Genomic DNA, 26,296 nt, shown 5'->3' on the forward strand with positions numbered 1-26,296 from the left:
AGAATTGCCATCATTAGCACCTTTGACGATAATAACCCCCACTAACCCCATCCCCCCTCCCTCCCCTCACCCAACTATCCCTCCCCAGACAATAAACATATGCAGCATAATTAGCATCAGTACTGAACTTGGGGCCAACATTGTGAACCAGGCCCAACAGCGCCTGAAGCAGCACAGCATCCAGCACGATACCGTACGCAGGCACATTGAGAAGGTGGGGAGCAACCTCGGGCGTATGCTCTACCCACAAAATTTCTTTAGCAACCGGCTAAAGAAGAAAGAAAATGTCCACAACGGTGGGTGGACGGTCCAGTGGACATCAGAGCTTCAATCAGGAGCAGGAATGTCCAACAGTCTCAGGTGTCTGTTGATGGAATCCTAAGGCGACGCTCATTTTGATCCAGCCACTTGACCGCAGCGTCCGAGTCCTCAAAGAACACCGCGGATCCAAACGCCACCACTCTGAGCCTGGCCGGGAACATCATGGAGTACTGTACTTGCAAATCTCTCAGCCTCCATTTAATCTCCACAAAGCGAGCTCTTTTTTTCTGTAGATCCGACGAATAGTCAGGGAACAGAGACACCTGAACCCCATTGATTTTTAACTCAGGATGAGACCTTGCGGCCCTCAGTATAGTGTCTCTGTCTCGATAGTGCAGGATTTTGGCCAGTATTGGACGTGGCGGACGTCCTGGCGGCAAAGGCCTGGTGGGGACCCTATGTGCTCATTCCACAGTGTAAAGTGCAGAGAGTCCTCTATCACGGAATTTTTCCGCAAGCCATTTTTCGATAAAATCAATAGCCTCTGGGCCCTCAGATTTCTCAGGGATGCCCACCAGCCTAATATTATTGCGGCGAGAGCGGTTTTCGAGGTCGTCGGTTTTAGCATAAAGCGCCGCTATATCCTTTGACGCAGCCCGGCTCTCTCTCTGTAGGGTAACAGCCCCATCTTCCAGATCCGAGACCCTCCTCTCGACTTCTGAGGTGCGTTCAGCCACCTTATGCAGGTCATGACGGATAATGGACATGTCCGCTTTTAGACTTCCAATATTAATATTCATATTCATATTCTGGAGGGTGGCGTTACAGCTAGCAATAGCTGCCATCACATCTTTCAAGGTGGGCTCAGGGGCATTGATCACTGGCAGGCACTTCCCAGTGCTGCACATGCTGGCACTCGCCCCCCCCTGAACTGGGGATTGCTGATCATCATTACAGGGGCCATCTTGCTCCCCTAAGCCTACCTCCACTTGTGCCAGGGTGCCCTCTCCTTCTCCCCATACATGGCTGGGGGACTGGTGTGACTTGTGAGCGAAGCGCTCTAGCCGCGCTGCCGCTCCCTGACTCACCGCCGCCCTCAGGTCAGGCCACTCTTCCTCCTCAGCGCCATCTTGGGATCGTGCCTCTCTGTCCTGCCGACTCGGCGTTTTGCCTCTCTTTGCAGGCATGATGTTTTTTCCTTCCACCGGACCGCTTCCTGGCTATGTCCCCCGCTCCTACGGATGTTTTAAAGGTATATCGCCACCGTTGTAGATGTATTTAGACAGGATTCTTGCCGGAGCTAGTGCGGCGTGCGTCCTACTCCATGCGCCGCTAGGCTCCGCCCCCAGCAGCCTTACAGTTAATAAAAACGTTACCTTTATGAGCAATCCTGGACTTATAAAACCGGCAAAAAACAACTTAGTAGCATATGCAAATGAGGGCTCGCAAGTGCCCAGGGGCGGCGTTACCCTCGTAGGTGCCCAGCTAGCTCAGCCTTATTGTCGCTTCCCCCCGCCCATCCTTTCCCTCTGACCGCCCATCTACTTACTACTTGTTTCGCCGAGATCCCGCGCCTGTGCACTCAGTCCGTTAGCCGGCGCATGCGCATTAATTACTGTGATGCCGTACAAGGAATGGGCATCGCAGTGCGCAGGCGCCAGCCGACAGACTGAGTGCGCAGGCGCGGGATCTTGGCGAAACAAGAAGTAAGTAGATGGGCGGGCAGAGGGAAAGAATGGGCGGGCAGAGGGAAAGAATGGGCGGGCAGAGGGAAAGAATGGGCGGGCAGAGGGAAAGAATGGGCGGGGGGAGCAACAATAAGGCTGAGCTAGCTGGGCACCTACGAGGGTAACGCCGCCCCTGGGCACTTGCGAGCCCTCATTTGCATATGCTACTAAGTTGTTTTTTGCCGGTTTTATAAGACCAGGATTGCTCAAAAAGGTAACGTTTTTATTAACTGTAAGGCTGCTAGAAAGTTATGGGAAGGGTTAAAAAGGTGAAACTTTGATGACAGACTCCCTTTAAAGTAGACATATTATATGTGATCTGACAGACAAAGGTGCGGCTGTCATATTTATTCACGGCTTCAGTTACCTTCTTTATATTTTGCACAAATCATGAAGAAAACCCTCATGTTCCTCTATTTTACCATAAAGGCAAGACAAAACCAAATCTTGCACGTTCTTGCACGGTGCAGACATTCCTGAAGACGAGAACATACCTGTGCCTCCCACATGATAATCAGGCCTGCTGTAACATGCGCTGGAGGCTGGTCTGCATTCTTTGATCTAGATGTTGCTCTATGGAAGCAGCTCGGCAGACCCGCAGCGTCTGTGCAGTACAACCAGATCAGCTTTGTGCAATACAATGGGGGACGTTTGCAAACATTTTTATGCCAGTTTTTTTGCATAAAAAAAAGGTGCATAAGCTCTTTTTGCGACTTGTTAAACACCCCTGTGACGATATTTTGTTGCATGGCAATTTTTATCCCACTTGGGTGTGGTTCAGCTCCAGTAAACTTAATATTCGTAAAAAGAGGCGTAACTACTCCAGTCAAGCGCTGAAATCTCTTTTACTCCAGGCATATGGACTGTTGACGAGGTGCTCATAAATTAGGCAAATCCTCCAGCAGTGCATGGGGGAATCAAAGACCAGTGTAAAAAGCCAGTCTTTGTAAATGACCCCCAATGTATCTCTCATCAGCGCTCCCAGTAAAAGGACCTTAGGACGGTTCACCCTGGCATCTCTGCTTCCATTCTTACAGAAGCCATGGTGGATATTACAGATCTGCTATGATATATCACAACGGAGGTCATAGACTGGTAATGGATCTATCACGTAACATAAGTGGCTCTCAGGACACAACACGTTTCCGTTTCTGCCCCCCCTGCAATCTGAGAAGCAGAACTGTATTTTTAATTTTTAGGAAATCTTGTTTTCTGCTTTATGGGCTATATCTTTTTAGATCACGTTGCTGTAGATATCACAGGCATTTTACTTTTCTTACATTTTTCATTTTATCTTCACCAAACACTACATCGTATGGGCTGTAACGATTAAGGAGATACCGAATAATTTTATTTCCCCATCATGTCTTAAGTTTCTCCCCAAGTGCTTGTTGCCAGCCCCAACCCTTTATGCGGCACAAAAAGGCATCGCTCGTCAGCAGCGCATCGCCCTGTGCAAACAGGGATGGGCTGAAGAAATGCAGAAGGCACGGTCGTTTCAGTCCTTGACATCAGCAGAGTTTGAACTTCCACAATCGGGCTGTTATGGCATATCCTATTCAGAACACTGGAAGACATGAATATCTTACGTCGTCTGTATCATTCAGGAATATTCTCTGACTTGTACCTCAGATGTAAGGGTCCATGTGTGCCACTGACTACCATGTAAAAGGGGTTTCCCGTCTCAGACAATGGGGGCATATCGCTAGGTGCGGGTCCCACCTGATAGGTGCGGGTCCCACCTCTGGAACCTGCATCGACACTGAGAACGGAGCCCCGAAAGTTATGGAGGGCGTACAGCACATGCGCAGCCACCCTCCATTCACTACTACGGGTACGCTCCCATTCACTACTAAAGGAAGAGAGCCTGGTGGTGGCAGGACAGCAGAAAACCCGGGGTCCTCCGGCCACCACCTTCCCCGCTCCGTTCTTGGTGTCGATGAGGGTCCCAGAGGTGGGACCTGCACCTATCAGACAACGGGGGCATATCCTAGTGATATGCCCCTTAAAAATAAAAAGAACATATACCACACAGTAAAAAGACACACTTGGCCTCTGTTGGGTCAATAGGTTGTCTATGGGTATATCTACCTATGGGGGATAGATAGATAGAGATAGATATAGAGATATATATATATATATATATATATATATAAAAATATAATAAAATATAATATTATATATAATATATATATATATATATATATATATATATACACACACACACACAGATATATACAGTACAGACCAAAAGACACACCTCATTCAAAGAGTTTTCTTTATTTTCATGACTATGAAAATTGTAGATTCACACTGAAGGCATCAAAACTATGAATTAACACATGTGGAATTATATTCATAACAAACAAGTGTTTAACAACTGAAAATATGTCATATTCTAGGTTCTTCAAAGTAGCCACCTATTGCTTTGATTACTGCTTTGCACACTCTTGGCATTCTCTTGATGAGCTTCAAGAGGTAGTCCCCTGAAATGGTTTTCACTTCACAGGTGTGCCCTGTCAGGTTTAATAAGTGGGATTTCTTGCCTTATAAATGGGGTTGGGACCATCAGTTGCGTTGAGGAGAAGTCAGGTGGATACACAGCTGATAGTCCTACTGAATAGACTGTTAGAATTTGTATTATGGCAAGAAAAAAGCAGCTAAGTAAAGAAAAACGAGTGGCCATCATTACTTTAAGAAATGAAGGTCAGTCAGTCAGCCGAAAAATTGGGAAAACTTTGAAAGTAAGGGCTATTTGACCATGAAGGAGAGTGATGGGGTGCTGCGCCAGGTGACCTGGCCTCCACAGTCACCGGACCTGAACCCAATCGAGATGGTTTGGGGTGAGCTGGACCGCAGAGTGAAGGCAAAAGGGCCGACAAGTGCTAAGCATCTCTGGGAACTCCTTCAAGACTGTTGGAAGACCATTTCAGGGGACTACCTCTTGAAGCTCATCAAGAGAAAGCCAAGAGTGTGCAAAGCAGTAATCAAAGCAAAAGGTGGCTACTTTGAAGAACCTAGAATATGACATATTTTCAGTTGTTTCACACTTGTTTGTTATGTATATAATTCCACATGTGTTAATTCATAGTTTTAATGCCTTCATAGTCATGAAAATAAAGAAAACTCTTTGAATGAGGTGTGTCCAAACTTTTGGTCTGTACTGTATATATATATATATAATAATCATATATCAGGGTGGATAAAAATCAATGATTAATGCAATGATGAATGGAGGAGAATGTAATGCTTCCAAATTGCTTGATATGTGTAATTTAATTGACATTGTACGGAATCTCACAAACTTAATAAAAAGATATTTGAAAAAAAAAAAAATTAAAAAAAATTAAAAAGATTTTAAATATTAAAAAATAAATTGATTTTTTTTTTATATATAAAATGCTTTTTGAGGAAAAGGATATTTTTTGTGAAACTCACCTGTAAAATCTCCCCGAAGTCAGATTCTGAGGGGACAGGAACCACGGGAGTTCCATGCGAATCCGAGGAGGTAGGCGGATCCGAGAGTCCAGACCCCGCGATGTTCTGTCCCAGAAGGACAGAACCGCCTGCTGCAGAGGCCGAGTGTGAAACTGGGCAAAGGGGACTGCCTCTAAGGAGGCCACCATAAGCCCCAGCACCTGCATGCACTCCTGGATTGGAGAGAAACGGGGAATGCAGAAGGCGAGACACAGACTCCCGAATCCGAGAGAACTTGTAATCCGGAAGGAATACCTGGGCTGCAGTGGTGTCCATAATCATCCCCAGGAAGTTCACCCTCTGGGGAGGTTGGAGAGAGGACTTCGGGAAGTTGATCAGCCAGCCGAACTGTTGCAGAGTCTGAACAGTGATCCTGATGCTGTCTTCGGCCTGGGGACGAGAGGGAGCCTTTATCAGTATGTCGTCCAGGTAGGGCAACAGAGATATGCCCCTGGTACGGAGAAGTGCCATGAGCGGCGCCAAGATCTTTGTGAATACCCGCGGGGCTGTCGCCAGCCCAAAGGGAAGGGCGACGAACTGATAATGACGGCCGCCAATGGCGAAGCACAGAAATCTGTGGTGAGATTCTGCGATAGGGACATGCAGATAGGCGTCCCGGATGTCCACCGACGCTAGGAACTCCCCTGGAAGAGGAGAAGCAATAACGGAGCGAAGGGATTCCATCCGGAACCTCCGCACCCGCAGGGACTTGTTTAATTGCTTCAGATCTAGGACCGGATGCACTGATCCCTCCTTCTTCGGTATTACAAAGAGATTTGAGTAGAACCCTGTGCCCTGTTCCTCCAAAGGAACTGGGGCAACTACTCCCGGGTCCAGAAGGGAAGAGACCGCTTGTAAAAGGGCCAAGGCTCGGGCCGGATCCCCCGTAACCCGAGAAGGAAAGAAGCGTTCAGGAGGCCTGGAAACTAATTCTATCTTGTAACCAGAAGTCACAATTTGCAGGGCCCAGGCGTCTTGAACATGAGCTCTCCAGATATGCTGAAAGGAGCGCAGACGGCCCCCCACCGCAAGCGGTGGGGGCGACTCTTCAGGCGGAGGACTGCTTGGGCGCCCCTGGAATTGTGCCCGCGGGCGCCAGGAAGGTTGGGGCTTAAAGGGATTCTGTCACCTCTCATAACCCAAATTCGGATTTTAAACCAGTCATGCTCCACAGCTTACCTTGAATCGGCTGTGCTGTTCTATATTGTAATCCGTCCAGTAGTTTTGCAGAAAAACGACTTTTATAATTATGCAAATTAACCCTGAAGGTGCCCAGAGGGGCGTTATGCTCCCCTTTGTGTGCCCAGTAACGCCCCTCTTACAGTGCCAAAAACGCCTTCCTCCAGAATCCCTAACCGCCCACAGCGTCTCATCCCTCTCCTCCCCCTCCCTGACAGCCGAGCGAAGTCTCGCGCAGACGCAGTACCCACTGAGGGCTGCGCCACTGCGATTTGCTGGAGACTGAGGGAAGAGCAAGCATCGGACATCACTGGGCTCGGCGCATGCCCAGTGACGACAATGAAGCTCCTGCCCTCAGTCTCCAGCAAATCGGAGATAATCTCGTCCAGTTTAGCACCGAAGAGTCTGGAGCCCGCAAAGGGGAGGCTAGTGAGGGAACGCTTGGAGGAAGAGTCGGCGTCCTAGACTTTCAACCAGACCTCCCTGCGCTGCATGACAGAGAGGGCCGAAACACGCGCAAAAAGAGTGCTAACGTCCAAAGAGACCTCACAGAGGAATGTTGTCGTCTGAGACATCTGGAGGACGAAGTTCAAGGTGTCCGCAGAGGCATCCTGCTCTGCGAGATCCTGACGGCGGAGCTGCAACCACACCGAAAGCGTCCTGGCTACCCAGGCCGAGGCGAACACCAGAGTGGAGATGGCTTTGGAAAGAGTCCAAACGCCTGTCCACAGAGTCCTGTAGGGAGGACCCGTCCAGGACCGGTATTGCCGTGTTCTTAGCCAATCTGGCCACCGGCGGGTCGACCTTGGGAGGAGAAGACCACTTCTGCACGTTATCTGCCGGGAAAGGATAAAGAGTATCCATGCGCCTTGTGGCACAAAAACGGTGATTAGGGCGCTCCCAGGCCTTAGAAAGGACCTTGGCGAACTCACCATGAATGGGGAATGTGACTGCCTCTGGTTTCCTGGAATGGAAAAAGGGGGAATTCCTGGCTACTAGAGGAAAGTGGTTCCCCCTGGATGTCAAAGGTGTCACGGATCGTCGTGACAAAGTCTGCCACCATGGTGGAGAGCTTAGGCGAGGGTTCCAGCTCCGTGTCCTCGTCCAAGCCGGACCTTTCCCCTTCAGACCTGTAGGAGGGAGGAGGGAGGAGGAAGGAGGAAGGAGGAAGGAGGAAGGAGGAAGGAGGAAGGAGGAAGGAGGAGGATCCTGTCCCGAGGCAAGGCGGGTCACAGGAGCCTGTGACCGATAGCGGCAAGCAGCAGACCTTACAAGATCCCAGTGGGGCCTAAGTAGCTGCCTTAGATTTTTGGGGGGCCCCAGGTCTTGGCATGATGGCGACAATACCAGAGTCAGGGTGTCCTACCGTTTGAAAAACGCTAAACCTGTCCTACCGTGACCTGTGAGGAGCCGGAGGAGCAGCCAAGTGTGGAGAAGCGCTGAGGCAAAGTGGAAGCGCCGGAGCAGACGCGATAGGCTCCGCCCCCCAGTCGCGTCACAGATCGCGGGAAATATGAAAAAGGCAGACCCGGGCCACCGCCAGAGATGCAGGGGTTAACAAGCCCTCCGATAGAACGGGGGAACTGAAACGGCGCCTAGCATGGCGCTGCGAACAGCCACTGCCCCAAGAAGGAATCCCTCCTCCCTCTCAACCCAGCAGGCCCTGGACTACAGGTAAGCCATAAGAAAAACGTGTCACATTGAGCACGGGGGGGGGGGGGGGGGGGGGGTCGAGCGGTTTGCAGGAGAGCCTCTGTTCCGGACCAGCGGGGTACACCTCTTCAGTCATCTGGCACAAGGAGTGGCAGTGATTTGGATAGAGGGCAGGAGTAGGTGACCCTGGATCTGGTAGGCCACCAGAGCTGCAGGTCGAACCCGGTTCCACTTATCTTCTGGGGGGAAAGGGAGGTAGCCGGGGACAACCATTCGACCCCGGCACTCGCTCCACTGAGAGACCAGGGACGCACCATGCGACCCTGCGTCCTCTGTTGAGAAAAAAAACAGGAAAAGAACAAAACTACAGGGACAACCCTGCAGGAGCAGGAGTGTCACCTCCTTATCCGACACTAAGCTAAAACTGAGGTCGTCCTGTTGGAGCATGGGGGTATAGCCAGTGGAGGAGGAGCTGTTTGCATAGTGTCTCCTCCTAGTAGTGGCCTAAGCTATACCCATGGTCTGTGTCCCCCAATGGAATGGGCGAGAAAATATATTACCATCCAAAGGTTATTCCATCATGAAATAAAAGATTAGTTTTTTAATTATGTAGAATAAGGCTGTACGTGGACTCCCATATTGTTGAATGGATTAGGCAGTGGCTGAGGGACAGACAACAGAGGGTTGTAGTCAATGGAGTATATTCAGACCATGGTCTTGTTACCAGTGGGGTACCTCAGGGATCTGTTCTGGGACCCATATTGTTTAATATCTTTATCAGCGAAATTGCAGAAGGCCTCGATGGTAAGGTGTGTCTTTTTGCTGATGACACAAAGCTTTGTAACAGGGTTGATGGTACATGGATTGCAGGACAAAACTTACCAGGAAAGATTAAAAGGACCTTAACATGTATAGCTTGGAAGAAAGACGAGACAGAGGGGATATGATAAAGGGAATCAACAAGGTAAAAGAGGAGAGAATATTTAAAGGGTTTCTACCACCACATTTTGACCAAATTAGCTGTCTGACACTAGCGATCTGCTAGTGTCTGCTGTACCTAACCATGCTATTGTAATACCTTTCTCTGAAGCGGTTACCCTAAAAAAAGAACTTTTATTGCTATGCAAATGAGCTTCTAGGTGCTATGGGAGCGTCTTTTCAGCACCTAGAGGCTCGGCTACTCACCGTGTCTGCCACCCAGCTCGTCCCTCCAGCCCGCCCATCTCCTCTAGATTGACAGCCTCCATCGCATCCATCGTGGCCGAATTCTCGCGCCTGCGCCGTGTTCATCTGTATTCGGCGCAGTGACTATCGGACTTCTGGTCTGGATCATGGTCTTCACAACAGAGTCCGAGAAGCCCCTCTTCTTTAGGATGGCGGTCTCAACAGCCAAGCCGTTAAACGAAGTGACCGTAAATTCTGGTGGAAGAGCGGTCCTTGAACAGTAGGTCCTCCCTGAGAGGAAGAGGCCACGGAACGTCTGCCAGCATCCGAGTGACGTCCGAGAACCAGGCGCGGGGGCGATGAGAATGGTCAGAATCCCTTCCGACGTGATCTTGCGAAGGACCTTTGGTAGTAGAGGCAGTGGTGGAAAGACATAAAGGAGGGGGAAGCCTTGCCACGGAGACACCAGCGCGTTCACCCCGTACGCCTCCGGATCCCGAGCATGGGCCAGGAACGTGGGAACCTTGTTGTTGAGCCTGGATGCCATCAGGTCGACGTCCGGGCGGCCCCACCGGCGACAGACGTCCTCGAAAACCGCCGGATTTGAAGACCACTCTCCTGGATCCACTGTGTTGCGGCTGATAAAATCCGCCTTCCAATTGTCGACCCCTGGGATGTATACTGCCGACCGTACTGGACCATGAGTCTCCGCCCACTGGAGGATCCTTTCCGCCTCCTGCATCACCGTCCGGCTGCGGGTCCCGCCCTGGTGGTTGACGTAAGCCACGGCTGTGGCATTGTCCGACTGGACCCTTACCGGGTGACCTGCCAGGAGAGGAGTCCAATGAGAAAGGGAGAGGAAAATAGCTCTGAGCTCCAGCACATTGATCGGAAGGCGGGCTTCCGCCGCCGACCAAACACCCTGCACCGTCCGGGCCTGGAGAACACCACCACAATCCAGGAGGCTGGCGTCGGTGGTGACGACTGTCCAGGAGATCGGAAGGAAGGACCTCCTTGAAGTCAGGTTTTGAGGGGACAGCCACCAATGGAGTTCCACACGAACCCGAGGAGGCAGACTGACCCAAGAGTCCAGACCGCGCGATGTCCTGTCCCAAAAGGACAGGATCGACCACTGCAGAGGCCGAGTGTGAAACTGGGCAAAGGGGACAGCCTCGAAGGAGGCCACCATAAGCCCCAGAACCTTCATGTACTCCCGGATGGAGAGACGTCGGGAGCGCAGTAGGTGAGGTACCGACTCCTGAATCCAAGAGGACTTGGAATCCGGAAGGAATATCCGAGCTGCCGTGGTGTCCAGAACCATCCCTAGGAAGGTCACCCTCTGAGAGGGGTGAAGAGATGACTTCTGAACATTGATCAGCCAGCCGAACTGTTCCAGAGTCTGAACAGTGATTCGGACACTGTCCTTGGCCTGGGGAAGGGAGGAAGCTTTTATCAGCATGTCGTCCAGGTAGGGCAACAGAGATATGCCCCTGGTACAGAGAAGCGCCAAGATCTTCGTGAATACCCGAGGGGCCATAGCCAGCCCAAAGGGAAGGGCGACAAACTGGTAATGCTGCCCGCCGACAGCGAAGCGCAGAAACCTGTGGTGAGATTCTGCTATAGGGACATGCAAATAGGCCTCTTGTATGTCCACAGACACGAGAAACTCCCCTGGAAGAAGAGAAGCAATAACGGAGCGGAGGGATTCCATCCGGAACCTCCAGACCCGCAGAGACCTGTTTAACAGCTTTAGGTCTAGAACCGGACGCACCGATCCCTCTTTCTTTGGCACAACGAATAGGTTGGAGTAGAAACCTGCGCTTTCTCCTCCAGGGGGACTGGAACAATCACTCCCCTGTCCAAAAGGGAAGAGACCGCCTGCAAAAGGGCCGAGGCCCGGACCGGATCCCCCGGAACCCGAGAAAGGAAGAAACGCTCCGGAGGCCTGGAAGCAAATTCTATTTTGTAACCGGATGTTACAATTTCCACGGCCCAATGTCCAGAGGCAAGGCAAGAGTCACAGGATCCAGTGATCGATAGTGGCAAACAGCAGACCTTACACGGCCCCAGTTGGGCCTAAGGAGCAGACTTGGATTTTTTGGGGGCCCCAGGTTTTGGCATGATGGCAGCAATCCCTGCAAAGAAAGGGGTCAGGGTCTCCTACCGTTCCTGCAGCACGCTGAGTAAACACTATCCTACCGCGACAAGTGTGGAGAGCGCTGAGACGAAAGTGCCGGAGCTGAAGAAAAAGGGCTCCGCCCACAAATCGCGTCAAGGAAAGCACAAAACCCGCGCGCGGGAAGTATGAAAAATAATAGAGTCTCGGCCGCCGGAAGGGTAGGAGAGCCCGCTCCATAGAGCACCGCTGTGGGAGAGCAGAGGAAGCTGCCACTTCTGCAAGAGCGATTGCCCCAGACAGGAATCCTTCCCCCCCTTGAACCCACCCACTAAGCGGCCCTAAGTGTCACACCAGGAGACAGAGGGAGGACAGGGAGCACTGCAGGAGTGCAGTGTACTTATCTGCGTCCTGCAGTCAGCTGGCACAAGGAGTGGCAGTGATCTGGAAGGAGGGCAGGATAGGTGACCCCAGATCTGGTAGGCCGCCGGAGCTGCAGGTCGAGCCCGGTTCCACTTAACTTCTTGGGGAAGGGGGGGGGGGGGGGGGGGGGGGGGGAGAGGTAGCCGGGGACGGGGACGCCAGTTCGACCCCGATGCTCGCTCCACCGAGAGACCAGGGAAGCAAAATTGCGACCCTGCGTCCTCTGCTGAAAAAATATCCGACACTAAGCAAGACTGGGGTCCTCCCGGTGGAGCATGTGGGTATAGCACGGGGAGGAGGAGCTCTCTTTTTTATTTGCATAGTGTCTCCTCCTAGTAATGACCTCCTAGGCTATACCCATGGTCTGTGTCCCCCAATGGAATGGGCGAGAAAGCTGCATTTTTGAAATGTGGGTTACATTATCAAAAGCATTTTATAAGGACAGGTTTGTCTAAATATGAAATCACACATCACAAAAAAAAAAGAAAAAAGTTACGAGTCCGCTCTTTCTACTTAGCTACCATCTAAACGGCACAATAGTTTTTGAGCAGTTTGGTACAATAAAAAGCTTTATGGACTTGTCCTGATAATAAGCTGTTGTGTACATGAAGAATAACACTAGATTTGGCTAGTATATGATTCGCACTCTGCAGTTATCAGTTTTCGCTTCTACAGGCTCCACTAATTGTCAGCTGCCCATGAGCTAGTGGATGAAGACCACCTACAAAACGTCTCCCATGCCCTGCACAAAGAGGAGGAGATCCTGCTCCCCCCCCCCCCCCCCATCTCTTTAAACCGCACCCTCAAAAGCAGCAGCGCAGAAGATACTACACTGCAGTACTGAGCAGTGTAGCTGTGAACCCAGCTTTGGCCGAAAGCATTGATTTTAGCAATGTTAACCTAACATATACGGGCACCTTTAGGTCAGACATTTGTTTCCGACAATCCAATTCTAAATTAAAGTCCAGCAATGCTTACTTTTCTTGAGAGATACTTACGGGGAAGACGTTCAGTGCGCCGACTGCAGCGTTATCTAATCTCATGTACTGATTCAGGTCAAAGCTGGTCATCGCAAACTGTCCAAAGTTAGACTCATCTGATAACAGCTCCAGATACTTCATGACTGAAGACAGGGCTGACATGGCAACCTAGGATTACAGGAGGCTGGCGTCAAACGCAAGAATAATTACATGCAAGTAGCTAAAAGGGTTTATAATGGAAAAAAGGGAGGCCAAAATTACCTGTGTGGTCTTAAGTCCATATCCCCCATTGGAGATAATTATATACTTACAGCTAAAGATCATAATGATCAGTACCGCTGTATACCTCTATATTATTCAGAGACATACAGAGGTGTTTTCTGTAGGACTCATATGCTCTAGGCATGGTCTTCTAGGGGACAATAGCCTACTAACAAGGTGAAAAAATACTAGTATATGTGTATGGGTCCTTCTTGTACCTCCATGTCTCTCTGTAATAGGGAGATAATTCTCACATACAACATTAAAGAGGACCTGTCCCCTCTCCTGACATGCCTGTTTTAATAGCTACATGCATTCCCCATGTAATAACAATTCTGGAACATCTATTCTTATGGCTCTATCTTGTGCCATTCCTTTATTATTTCTACTAGAAGTTTTTAATGAATTGCTAGCAGTCTGCAGTAAGGGTACAGAGGGGCGGTAACAAGTTGGGGGGGGGGGGGGGAATTGTACCTGCACAGTCCAAAAATGGCAGCACTTGGATAGAGTCAGAATGTGCAGGTACACCCCCCCAACTTGTTACCACCCCTCTGTACCCTTACTGCAGACTGCTAGCAATTCATTCATAGCTTCTAGTAGAAATAATAAAGAAATGGTACAACATAGAGACATAAGAATAGATGTCCCAGAACTATTTCATGGGGAATGCATAAAGCTATTAAAACAGCGTAGCAGTGTGCACCTGTGCATTGGGATGTGCTGACTGACCCCCTTTTTTCTTTGCAGTTAGTACTGGAGTTGTGGCTGACTCCATTTAGTCTTGGCCTGTCTGCCCCATAGCTGATTTTCATTAGTGTAAGTATAAGGCTACATGCACACGAACGTTGTTTGTTTTCATGTCCGTTCCGTTTTTTCTTGCGGATAAAATGCGGACCCGTTCATTTCAACGGGTCGGCAAAAAATGAGGACAGCACACCGTATGCTGTCCACATCAGTATGTCCTTTCCGTAGCCCCACAAAAAAATAAAAATAAATATAGAACATGTCCTATTCTTGTCCATTTTAGGCATTCTTACAATGGATCCGCAAAAAAATAAAAAATAAAAATATGGATGGCATACGGATGTCATCTGTTTGTTTTGCGGACTGCAAAACACATACAGTCGTGTGCATGTAGCCTAAAGCTGTAGCCTGCTCTCCCTGCACTCACTGGAAGCCTTTTGGCACCAGGAGAGGTATAGAGCTGGCTCAGCATGCATGTTGGTACCTGCATTCCCTGAATTTAATGGAGGCCATTGTGGCACCAAAAATTATAAAGAGCAGAGTGGACCCAGCATGGAATCTGCACTCCCTGAATTTTATGGTGGCCATTATGGTACATAACAGGTAGGATTTAGTGTTAGGTTACAGAGATCGCCTTGACATTTGGCAGACGGGCCCAAATAATTTTGTACAAAATGTATTTGCCAAGAATTTCAAATTTACTAAATAAGAGTAGCATTAGCACCAGAATATTTTCTATTACTATGGCACGATTGTACTTTATTTGGTTTGCAGAGTGCTGTTGCATTGTATATATTTTTTTTTCTTTGTGTTTTAAGCCATGGCAGTGTGCACCTGCGCATTGGGATGTGCTGACTAACCCCCTTTTCATGTCAGGAAAGGTGACAGGTCCTCTTTAAACAAAGCAACATAAAATGGCAGATGCAGCTCCTGCAGGTGTATAGTACAGAAGTCTCCTGCACACAGCTATGCCATACCCATCAGACATTTAGGTGCAGGCGTACCTGTTTCTCCATCTCTGGTAACGCTGCACTCGTGATTTGCTCGCCTTTTTTAGCCTTCAGTAGACGGTTAAGATCTTGTACACAATCCTTCGTGGTAAACTCTGACTTCTTCCTATCTGTAATGAGAATCCCACCTCGCTGAACAATCTGTGAAAAACAATTATAGAAATGCAAAAGATCAGAACTAAAATTCAGGGCAAAAAAGAAAAAGAGGACAGATAACCCCCTAGTCTAGCACAACAGCCCCAGGAAGCATACAGGATTATCGAAACCACAAAACGGGTATATGGCAAGATCAAAAAAGAAATGAGAGCCTCGCCTCTGCCAGCGCCTAGTACTAGACATCAGCATAGTCTGGTAGTCGGGTGAAAGTCAGGAACGCCATGTTGCCCACACACATTGACGTACCTGTCTTATTTTCCCCATGTCTCCACCAGGATCTCCTCCAGGCATCACACACTCTTTGGGTCCAATCTGAACCAGTAAAGCCTCTAGATTGGAAAACTGGTCATTATCTGGAAATTCGCACACTCCGAGCCTCCTCAACGTGGAGTCTACAAAACCAACACCAACCAATCTCTGCCCTTCAGAAGTGACCAGCCGGACACCGACCACTCCAACAGCAGAGGACATATCGTTGTTGCCAAACAGAATCTCCTCAAACTGCGTCAGGTTTCCGGGTGAGGCCTGAGAAAAGAAATAAAAATATATATTAGTAAATGGGCTGTACAAGCTGGATTTCCACAGTACAGATTTCCACAGGATCTACCCTGGGGGTAGTGACTGGATTAGGATTGTTTCGGGTATCGAATTTTCGATACCCAATTGATACTTTTGCCTGGTAATGACCTCGATAGCAGGATTTGCCTTTTTTCGATACTAGGCTTAGCTATTGCGCTGTTTAGTATCAGAGAACATGGATCACACTGCTCTCAGCGCGCTCCGTGTTCTCCTCAGCAGCACAGGGGAGAAGGAAGCAGTCTCTCCCTCCCCCCTGTGCCGCTGCTGCCACCACCAATGAGGAGAGAGTGGTGGGCGCACTGCACGACCAATAAATGTTTAATACAAATCCAGGAGGTGGGTGCTGGCGGGGAGTTGCGATTAGCGGCAGTTAACCCCTCAGGTGCCGCAACCGCCTCCTGTATTAAAGAGGACCTTTCATGTGGCAAAAAATTCATAATATGTACAGCGGCGCCCAGGGATCTCACTGCACTTACTATTATCCCTGGGCGCTGCTCCGTTCTCCTGTTATGCCCTCCGGTATGTTCGGTCACTTGGTTATAGTAGAAATTTGGCAAGAGAGAAAAGAGAAGGGAGAGGCGCTCATAGGGTGGTGGGTGGCGGTTGTGTTGTTTTGCGTAATGGTCGAAGTGTGCTCACCTTTTGGTGTTGTGCTGGTTGGAGCACACCTTCCGTGGAGGTAGGTACACGTGGAGAAATAAGGGGGCGTTGGTATTTTTGGGAGGGTCGGTGCTGCCAATACCCGTTCGGTCCCTTAGGGTGGAGTTGCCAGGACTCCTAGGGACTGTGAAGGAAGAAGTTGCTGGTTTGTGTGCGAAGTAGGGTATTTGCTTGGCGCACAAAAGGATGACCTCAGTCAGCGGACTTTGGTGAAATAGCTGTTTTTATTGTTCAGTAGACAACGCGTTTCGGAGTTTATAACTCCTTTATCAAGTCTTAATCGGGCGTCAGCAGAGAGACTGGCCAGATGGCTGGAGCGGCGTTTCCAGCACAACCAGACGCTCCAGCCATCTGGCCAGTCTCTCTGCTGACGCCCGATTAAGACTTGATAAAGGAGTTATAAACTCCGAAACGCGTTGTCTACTGAACAATAAAAACAGCTATTTCACCAAAGTCCGCTGACTGAGGTCGTCCTTTTGTGCGCCAAGCAAATACCCTACTGTGTGCATTCGCACACAAACCAGCAACTTCTTGGTTATAGTAGGAGGAGACTGCCCTTGTTCTCCTGGGCGTCTCCTTCTCCCAGGCTGTGAGCTCTGCGCTGCGATTGGCCAGCGCTACAGCCTGGGAGAAGGAGAAGCCCAGGAGAACAAGGGCAGTCTCCTCCTACTATAGCGGGAGAACGGAGCGGTGCCCAGGGATAATAGTAAGTGCAGTGAGATCCCTGGGCGCCGCTGTACATATGATGATTAGTTCAGAATTTTATATAATTATTGGTGGCGCAGTGTGCCCTCCCCCCCAGTATTAAAATCATTCCCTCCCCTCCAGTATTAAAATCATTGGTGGTGCAGTGCGTCCCCCCCCAAACCCCACCAGTATTAAAATCATTGGTTGCAGTGGCCACAGGGTTGCCTCCCCTCCTCTTCATTGGTGGCAGTGGCAGCTTCTGATCTGAGCCCCAGCAGTGTAATCCTGGGGCTCCGATCGGTTACCATGGCAGCCAGGACGCTTCTGAAGCCCTGACCACCATAGTCAGCTCCCTGCTGCTGTGTGCACTATGCACAGGGCAGCAGGGAGAGTGTGAGATCCTAGTCACCCTAATAGAGCTCTATTAGGGTGACTAGGACAAGGGATTAAAAGATCCCAGGTTTCTAGCCCCTAAGGGGAAAAAGTTATTAAATAAAAAGTAAAAAAAAACAAAAAAAACAAAACATTAAATATTAAGTATAAATCGCCCCCTTACCCAATTTTACATAGAAAATAAACAATAAATAAACATATTACATATCACCACGTCTGAAAAGGCCAAACTATTAAAATATTTTTTAAAAATGTCCTATGAGTGATCAATTCATCATACAATATCACTAATACGCAGTTCCCTGCTCAAAGATACACGACTCCATGTAACAAACAGATATGATATCACTGTAGGGTGGGGGGGGATAGACCTTTCCCTAAAGATCACCCTATGGTATATCTCAGAGACGACCCCTTATGGTGGGGACCCTGTCTTCTGGTCTGTTTTCAAGCCCAGGCACGGATAGATGTCTGTCTCACGCCTGTTCGAGGAGTCCATTAGGCAACCATGATTATACATGTCAAGGGGTTTTGGAACCGCGCTGCTAGAGACTATGTCTCCCGGTCAACAGTGGATAGCATAGGGCATCAGCCCCTCTCCTTGTCACCCAAAGGATCCGATCTTCCCCAGACCTCCTCCTAAGAGTCGGTAGACAAAAGGCATATAGTACAAAACAATCGTCACGTTCCTGCCCGACCCGGGTTTCGCTGCCTCGCTTCTTCAGGGGCGATAACTGCGCATGCTTGCAGTAGGGCCCTTTAAATAGCCCAGCTAATCTCATTACATAAGCCGGTATAGTTCCGTAACATATACCAAATTTTCAAACAACAGTTGCAAATCATACATAATAAAATCACAATTAATGATCCTTTATACATTCACACTTAAAACAAACATTAGAATAAAATGTGAGTTTCTCTCGCTGTTATAAACTCATTCGTATATACACCCTTTCGGGTTACCGCAATTATGTTCAATCAGTACATATTTTCAGCCTACTTTCCAAAATTACTATCCCACATCATAACGATAACATCTAATATCCTAGATCCCTCCAACTTTGTCTACAGTATTCCTGATGCCGTCCCTTAGGCTCCGCCCACTCCTGGAGCGTTATTCAGGTATTCTCCGCCCACTCCTAGAACGTCATTCAGGTACTCTCGACCCCGCCTCCTCCCTCTGACGTCCACATCACGAAGCACCACCGCCCAATTGAACGGTTAGGCTAACATGACGTCGCTCAAAGGTCCTCAAGAAGCCAGGTAGAGAAAAGCCGAACGATGCTACCGGTGAGAACACTTTACAGTATACATGGCTTCAAATCAAATTCTATGTTTAGCCCACTTGGTTGTAGGGTCCCTAACTGATAGATCCACTCAACCTCTTTTCTATTTATCTGTGCCAGCGAATCCCCTCCTCGCCAGTGTGGCTTGACAGTTTCAACTCCAGCAAATTTCAAGCCCCGCGGATTTTTTCCATGCATAAGCTTGAAATGAGCTGATACACTATGGGTCATCAGGCCTTTTTTGATGTTCCGTAGGTGTTCTTGTATCCTAACCTTCAACTTCCTCACCGTCCTGCCCACGTACTGGAGCCCACATGGGCACTCCAGCACGTATATGATGCCCTCATTTTCGCATGAGCAGTTTCCTCTTATGCGAAACTCCACCCCATTCTTTTTAGATACCATATAGTTAATATTCCTCTGCCGTTCTTTTGAGTTCCGATTTTTACACCCTGCACAAAATGATTATACATGTGCACGAGCCTTCCCCGTGATATCCTCTCCGCTCCCACGACTCCTCCAGTGGCGATAGGCACTATTGACACTGCCCCCCTTTTTTTTTTTTTTACCATCGTGTGAATATTAAAGCCACATGTGAATATACCATATTGGTTCGTTTTGTAAAAAATCCAATTTAGATGGATTTTGTGCGAATGTCACGTCGCATTGCAACACCACACACGTCGCTGTGCAGCCATAGGGCTTTTTTTTATATTTTGCGGACCTATCCTCAGGGCACGTCCCGTCCCCCTTCCTGCTCTCTGCTGTATGTCTGTGGGACAGCAGCAGCGACAGGAAAAGAGAAGGGAGACGGCAAGAGTGCACAGCGCGCGCCGCACACCATCTCCTGATACAGCCGACACCCCCGCAGATCTGATATTGATGACCTATCATGAGGAGAGGTCATCAATATGAAAAATCCTGGAGAACCCCTTTAATGCTTTGTTCACATCACATATTCAACCTACAATGGAGGTATTGAAGGTCAGGGGGGACCCAACCAGGTGACAGCAAGGACCGTGCAGCCACGTGAGACCCTGAAGTACCTTAAAAGCCAGATGCCAATCACTGTCCTTGGAGGATTTCCCTCCAGACTTGTTCTTATAAACTTCCACACGATACTGACGAACAAGGAGAAGATCCCGCACCAGCGATTCAAAGTTCATCTTACTAAGCACCACGCTCTCCAGCTTCTTGCTTCCTAGAATAAAAACAAATTAAAAATAAAAATAGTAACATCCAGTTATAAAGATATCAGGATAAGGCCTCATGCACACAACTCGTTTTTTTTTTTTACAGTCCGCAAAAACGGGGTCCGTTGGTCCGTGACCATTTTTTCGTCCGTGGGTCTTCCTTGATTTTTGGAGGATCCACGGACATGAAAAAAAAGTCGTTTTGGTGTCCGCCTGGCCGTGCGGAGCCAAACGGATCCGTCCTGAATTACAATGCAAGTCAATGGGGACGGATCCGTTTGACGTTGACACAATATGGTGCAATTTCAAACGGATCCGTCCCCCATTGACTTTCAATTTAAAGTCAGGAGTTAATATACCATAGGATCAGAGTTTTCTCCAATCCGATGGTATATTTTAACCTGAAGCGTCCCCATCACCATGGGAACGCCTCTACGTTAGAATATACTGTCGGATATGAGTTAGATCTGAAACTCAAATCCGACAGAATATTCTAACACAGAGGCGTTCCCATGGTGATGGGGACGCTTCAGGTTAGAATACACTAAAAGAACTGTTTACATGACTGCCCCCTGCTGCCTGGTAGGTGCTGCCAAGCAGCAGGGGGCAGCCCCCCCCCCTGTAGTTAACACATTGGTGGCCAGTGTGGCCGGCCCCCTCCCCTGTAGTTAACTCATTGGTGGCCAGTGTGGCCGGCCCCCTCCCCTGTAGTTAACTCATTGGTGGCCAGTGCGGCCGCCCCCCCCCCCTCCCCTGTAGTTAACTCGTTGGTGGCCAGTGGTCCCCTCTCCCCTCCCTCCCCTGTAGTTAACTCGTTGGTGGCCAGTGCGGCCGGCCCCCCTCCCTCCCCTGTAGTTGACTCGTTGGTGGCCAGTGGGCCCTCTCCCCTCCCCTGTAGTTGACTCGTTGGTGGCCAGTGGGCCCTCTCCCCTCCCTCCCCCTCCTAATTAAAATCTCCCCCCCTATCATTGGTGGCAGCGGAGAGTACCGATCGGAGTCCAAGTTTAATCGCTGGGGCTCCAATCGGTAACCATGGCAACCAGGACGCTACTGCAGTCCCGGTTGCCATGGTTACTTAGCAATTTGTAGAAGCATTATACTTACCTGCGAGCTCCGATGTCTGCGTCCGGCCGGGAGCTCCTCCTACTGGTAAGTGACAGGTCATTAAGCAATGCGCCGCACAGACCTGTCACTTACCAGCAGGAGGAGCTCCCGGCCGGACGCAGACATCGGAGCTCGCAGGTAAGTATAATGCTTCTACAAATTGCTAAGTAACCATGGCAACCGGGACTGCAGTAGCGTCCTGGTTACCATGGTTACCGATCAGAGACCCAGCGATTAAACTGGGACTCCGATCGGTACTCTCCGCTGCCACCAATGATAGGGGGGGAGATTTTAATTAGGAGGGGGAGGGAGGGGAGAGGGCCCACTGGCCATCAACGAGTTAACTACAGGGGAGGGGGGGGGACCGGCCACACTGGCCACTAATGTGTTAACTACAGGGGGGGGGGTGCTGCCCCCTGCTGCCTGGCAGCACCTACCAGGCAGCAGGGGGCAGTCATGTACACAGTTCTTTTAGTATATTCTAACCTGAAGCGTCCCCATCACCATGGGAACGCCTCTGTGTTAGAATATACTGTCGGTTCTGAGTTTTCACGAAGTGAAAACTCAGCTCTGAAAAAGCTTTTATGCAGACGGATCTTCGGATCCGTCTGTATTAAAGTAACCTACGGCCACGGATCACGGACACGGATGCCAATCTTGTGTGCATCCGTGTTCTTCCACGGACCCATTGACTTGAATGGGTCCGTGAACCGTTGTCCGTCAAAAAAATAGGACAGGTCATATTTTTTTGACGGACAGGATACACAGATCACGGTCTCGGCTGCAAAACGGTGCATTTTCCGATTTTTCCACGGACCCATTGAAAGTCAATGGGTCCGCGAAAAAAAAAGGGAAAACGGCATAACGGCGACGGATGCACACAACGGTCGTGTGCATGAGGCCTTAAGGGGACAAATTACAGATACTCAGGACTGGGTCTAAAGTACCGAAATAAAGCGAATAGTGACAGTTTCCAGATTTACCAGTCCCATAGATGGCGGACGCTTAGACTGGCCATCTAGACCTGCAGTTGGGTGATGGAGAAGGGGTTAGGCCAGGACACGTAACTGTGCAGTCGTGTCTGGGTATTAGGGATCGACCGATTATCGGTTTTACCGATATTATCGGCCGATACTCAGGATTTTAACCGTTATCGGCATCTATTTTGCCGATATTCCGATAATGTATGGGGAACACGGATCGCGCTGCTGATAGCGTGATCCGTGTTCCCTCAGCAGCACAGGGGAGAAGGAGGCAGGGTCTCCCTCCCCCTGTGCCGCTGTCACCAATGAGAGGAGGGAGGACAAGAGGAGGGGAGGGGCTGTGGCCACTGCGCCACCAATGAAGATAAATCTCTCATTCATTCAAATTCAACAGGAGGCGGGAGCTGGCTCCAGAATCACATAGCCGGCTCCCGACCTCTATGAGCGGTAGCCGCGATGAGGGGTTAACTACCGCGGATCGCGGCTATCGCTCATAGAGGTCGGGAGCCGGCTATGTGATTCTGCAGCCAGCTCCCGCCTCCTGTATATGAATAAATGAGAGATTTATCTTCATTGGTGGCGCAGTGCGCCCTCCAGTATTAATCATTGAAGGCACAATGCGCGCCCCACCCCCACATTAAAAACATTTGAGGGCAGTGCACCCCCCACCCCCACATTAAAAACATTGGTGGCGCAGTGCACCCCCGCCCCCCCAGTATTAATCATTGGTGGCAGTGGCCACAGGGTCCCCTCTCCCCTCCTCCGATCGGAGCCCCAGCAGTGTAATCCTGGGGCTCTGATCTGTTACCATGGCAGCCAGGATGCTATTGAAGCCCTGGCTGCCATGGTAATCTCTCTGCTGCTGTGTGCACAGAGCAGCAGGGAGAGTGTGAGGTCCTATTCACCCTGATAGAGCTCTATTAGGGTGAATAGGACAAGTTAGTAAAAAAAAAAAACAAAAAAAAAACACGAAAATATTAAGTATAATTGAAAAAGAAATATTTACAAAAAAAAACCTACATGTTAACAATAAACATTCACTTTCAGCAGATTTGTGTAGGAATTTTTTTTTTTGCAAAAATGAAAATTCACAGAATATTGGTATAAATTATCGGCTATCGGCCTGAAAGTTCACAAATTATCGGTATCGGCCCTAAAAAAAAAAAAAAAAAATCAATATTGCTCGATCCCTACTGGGTATCTGACCCCTTTCCAGAACAATACCCCCAAAAAAAGCGCCAAACTCCTAAAGATATAATAAAGAAACAGAGTCCCTAAGAGAAATCCCTTTAACAAATGCAGCTTTTTCAAAAAGTCACAATCTCACTGTCGTCAAAAGCGATGTCTTTAAGGATTCCCCAACCTTCATGAACTACGTGAAACGATTGGTAAATATGGCGCAGGTTATGGCAGCACACTGGCCCAGATTTACTAATGGGTATGCCCCAAAAATCTGTCTAAAAGTGGCGCGATTTGGGGCATCTAGGACAGGGGTCAGCAACCTTCGGCACTCCAGCTGTTAGGAAACTACAAGTCCCAGCATGCTCCATACACTTCTGCAAGATTTCCTAGATCCACAGAGCAAGTGTGCATGCTGGGAGGTGTAGTTTCACAACAGCTGGAGTATGCAGATAGGGATAAGCGAATCGACTTCGAGTGAAACATCCAAAGTCGATTCGCATAAAACTGTGTTAGAACTCCATACGGAGCGAGCGCTCCATACAGTATTAGTATGTATTAGCTCCGATGAGCCGAAGTTCTTACTGCGCGAAGTCTCGCGGGACTTCAGGTAATGACTTCAGTAATTCATTTCTACTGTTAAACTTTTACCAAACTTTGGTTCAGTTCCAAGGTATTCTAACAAAGTTTTATGCAAAGTCGATTCCCTCATTCCTAGTTACAGACTCCTGATCTAGGGTTTCCCCCCCATTCCACCACCACCAATGAAGTGAGTGAAGACATTTTTTTATTCTTGTTTTAGGGTACTTTAACACTTGCGTTGTTTGATTCCGGCAGGCAGTTCCGTTGCCTGAACTGCCTTCCTGATCAGGCAAACTGTATGCAAACGCATGTCATTTTTTCTGACTGATGATCAGGCATTTTTCTGACTGATCAGGATCCTGATCAGTCAGAAAAAATGCATTGCAATACCGGATCTGTTTTTCCAGTGCCATCTGGCAAAACGGATCCAGTATTATTTTTTTCTTCACATTTTTAAAGGTCTGCGCATGCGCAGACTGGAAGGACGGATCCAGCATAGCGGCACGAATACATTCCTATGGAAAAAAAATTCAGGCAAGTGTTCAGTTTTTTGGCCGGAGATAAAACCGTAGCATGCTGCAGTTTTATCTCCGTCCTGAAAAGGCAAAAAGACTGAACTGAAGACATCCTGATGCATCCTGAACGGATTACTCTCCATTCAGAATGCATGGGGATAAAACCGATCAGTTATTTTCCGGTATAGAGCCCCTAGGACGGAACTCAGCGCCGGAAAAGAAAAACGCTAGTGTGAAAGTACCCGCACAGTGATTTTGATATACCGCACCTACTTCTACTGCATCTTGGATTTTAATTGTTTTTCTACTATATTATAATATTTATTGTAACTGTGGTAAGTAATAGCCCTTTATAGTACATCACCCCCTGTCACTAATTTCACTGTCCGCAATCACTACTAACAAGGGGCTAGCGATCACCCATTTTTAGAACACCGACTTCTTATTATAATAATTCATCAACTTTACCACTTTGTAGCCCTTCAAATACTCACCCCCAGCATGCCATCTACTTCAGTGGATTATTACCTGTACTAGTCTAAGGGTCTACCAATCCCCCACCTATACTGGTATTATAGCTTTATTTCGCTTCCGTGATATTGATGTCGTTCTCAGGATATGAGATCAGCTGGAGTCTGACCCTGGGCGCAGATTGTCAGCCCCCCGATCCGATAGCGATGACCCATCACAGTCTGACCCTGGGCGCAGATTGTCAGCCCCCCGATCCGATAGCGATGACCTATCACAGTCTGACCCTGGGCGCAGATTGTCAGCCCCCCGATCCGATAGCGATGACCCATCACAGTCTGACCCTGGGCGCAGATTGTCAGCCTCCCGATCCGATAGCGATGACCTATCACAGTCTGACCCTGGGCGCAGATTGTCAGCCCCACGATCCGATAGCGATGACCTATCACAGTCTGACCCTGGGCGCAGATTGTCAGCCCCCCGATCCGATAGCGATGACCTATCACAGTCTGACCCTGGGCGCAGATTGTCAGCCCCCCGATCCGATAGCGATGACCTATCACAGTCTGACCCTGGGCGTAGGTTGTCAGCCCCCCGATCCGATAGCGATGACCTATCACAGTTTGACCCTGGGCGCAGATTGTCAGCCCCCCCGATCCGATAGCGATGACCTATCACAGTTTGACCCTGGGCGCAGATTGTCAGCCCCCCCGATCCGATAGCGATGACCTATCACAGTCTGACCCTGGGCGCAGATTGTCAGCCCCCCCGATCCGATAGCGATGACCTATCACAGTCTGACCCTGGGCGCAGATTGTCAGCCCCCCGATCCGATAGCGATGACCTATCACAAGGACGTCATCCATATCACAAAGCCCTTTAAATTTGGCGTCCACCTAGACGCCTAGCTAACCACATCCACTTTCCTCCCCCACTGTTCAGAAGTGATGAGGGCAGTGTAAACATCACCCAAAAAAAAGTTTATTTTTGTGCAAAAACAAAAGGCATGGCGCCCTCCAGATCTAACGGGAAACCTCCGATCGACCGTTTAACCCTTCACATGCAGATAAAAGGAGACGACCTGTGACAGCACTGGTGCGCCTGCAGAAAAATGCCAGCATGCCCACATGCCCAGGGGCCACCGGTAAACCAAGGTGCCACGTGTAACGTAAAGCAAGGTATAGACTACAAATGTCGTGAAGTCTCCACCTGATCCCAGGTACTTGATGACCCCGTTGGTCTTGAAGACTTCCTTGGCGGCAAATAACGCATCTCCGCCGTGAACCGTGTAGTAATCGTTCCGGTCAAACACCCGCACCGTGGTGTCCGGCTTCTCCGGCATGGAGTAATAGAAGCTGATGAAGCCGCTCTCTGCCCCGCTGTCCATGGACAGCTTCTCTTTCGGCTGCACGGCCATGCTGGAATCTCCCGCCAACACAGAGCAGCAGCAACAACACAGGATGACAGGACGTAGAAAGAGCCGCGTCGCCCGGCAACGGCGTCATTACGCAAGCAC

The 26,296-nt window shown here is 49.3% G+C and overlaps 1 protein-coding gene across 1 annotated transcript in view; it reads right to left on the minus strand.

Moving 5' to 3' along the window:
• MSH2 (mutS homolog 2) overlaps positions 1-26,296 on the minus strand; it is a 164,049-nt gene extending 137,753 nt beyond the window's left edge. Inside the window, exons 1-5 of the mRNA XM_040430306.1 lie at positions 25,990-26,296; positions 19,803-19,957; positions 15,398-15,676; positions 14,990-15,136; positions 12,999-13,148 (exon numbers count right to left, since the gene is read on the minus strand). Of these exons, the coding sequence (XP_040286240.1) occupies positions 12,999-13,148; positions 14,990-15,136; positions 15,398-15,676; positions 19,803-19,957; positions 25,990-26,197 (939 nt within the window). The 5' untranslated portion in view covers positions 26,198-26,296. The remainder of the gene's footprint in view (positions 1-12,998; positions 13,149-14,989; positions 15,137-15,397; positions 15,677-19,802; positions 19,958-25,989) is intronic.

Source organism: Bufo bufo, chromosome 4, assembly GCF_905171765.1.
Source record: "Bufo bufo chromosome 4, aBufBuf1.1, whole genome shotgun sequence".
NCBI lineage: Eukaryota > Metazoa > Chordata > Amphibia > Anura > Bufonidae > Bufo > Bufo bufo.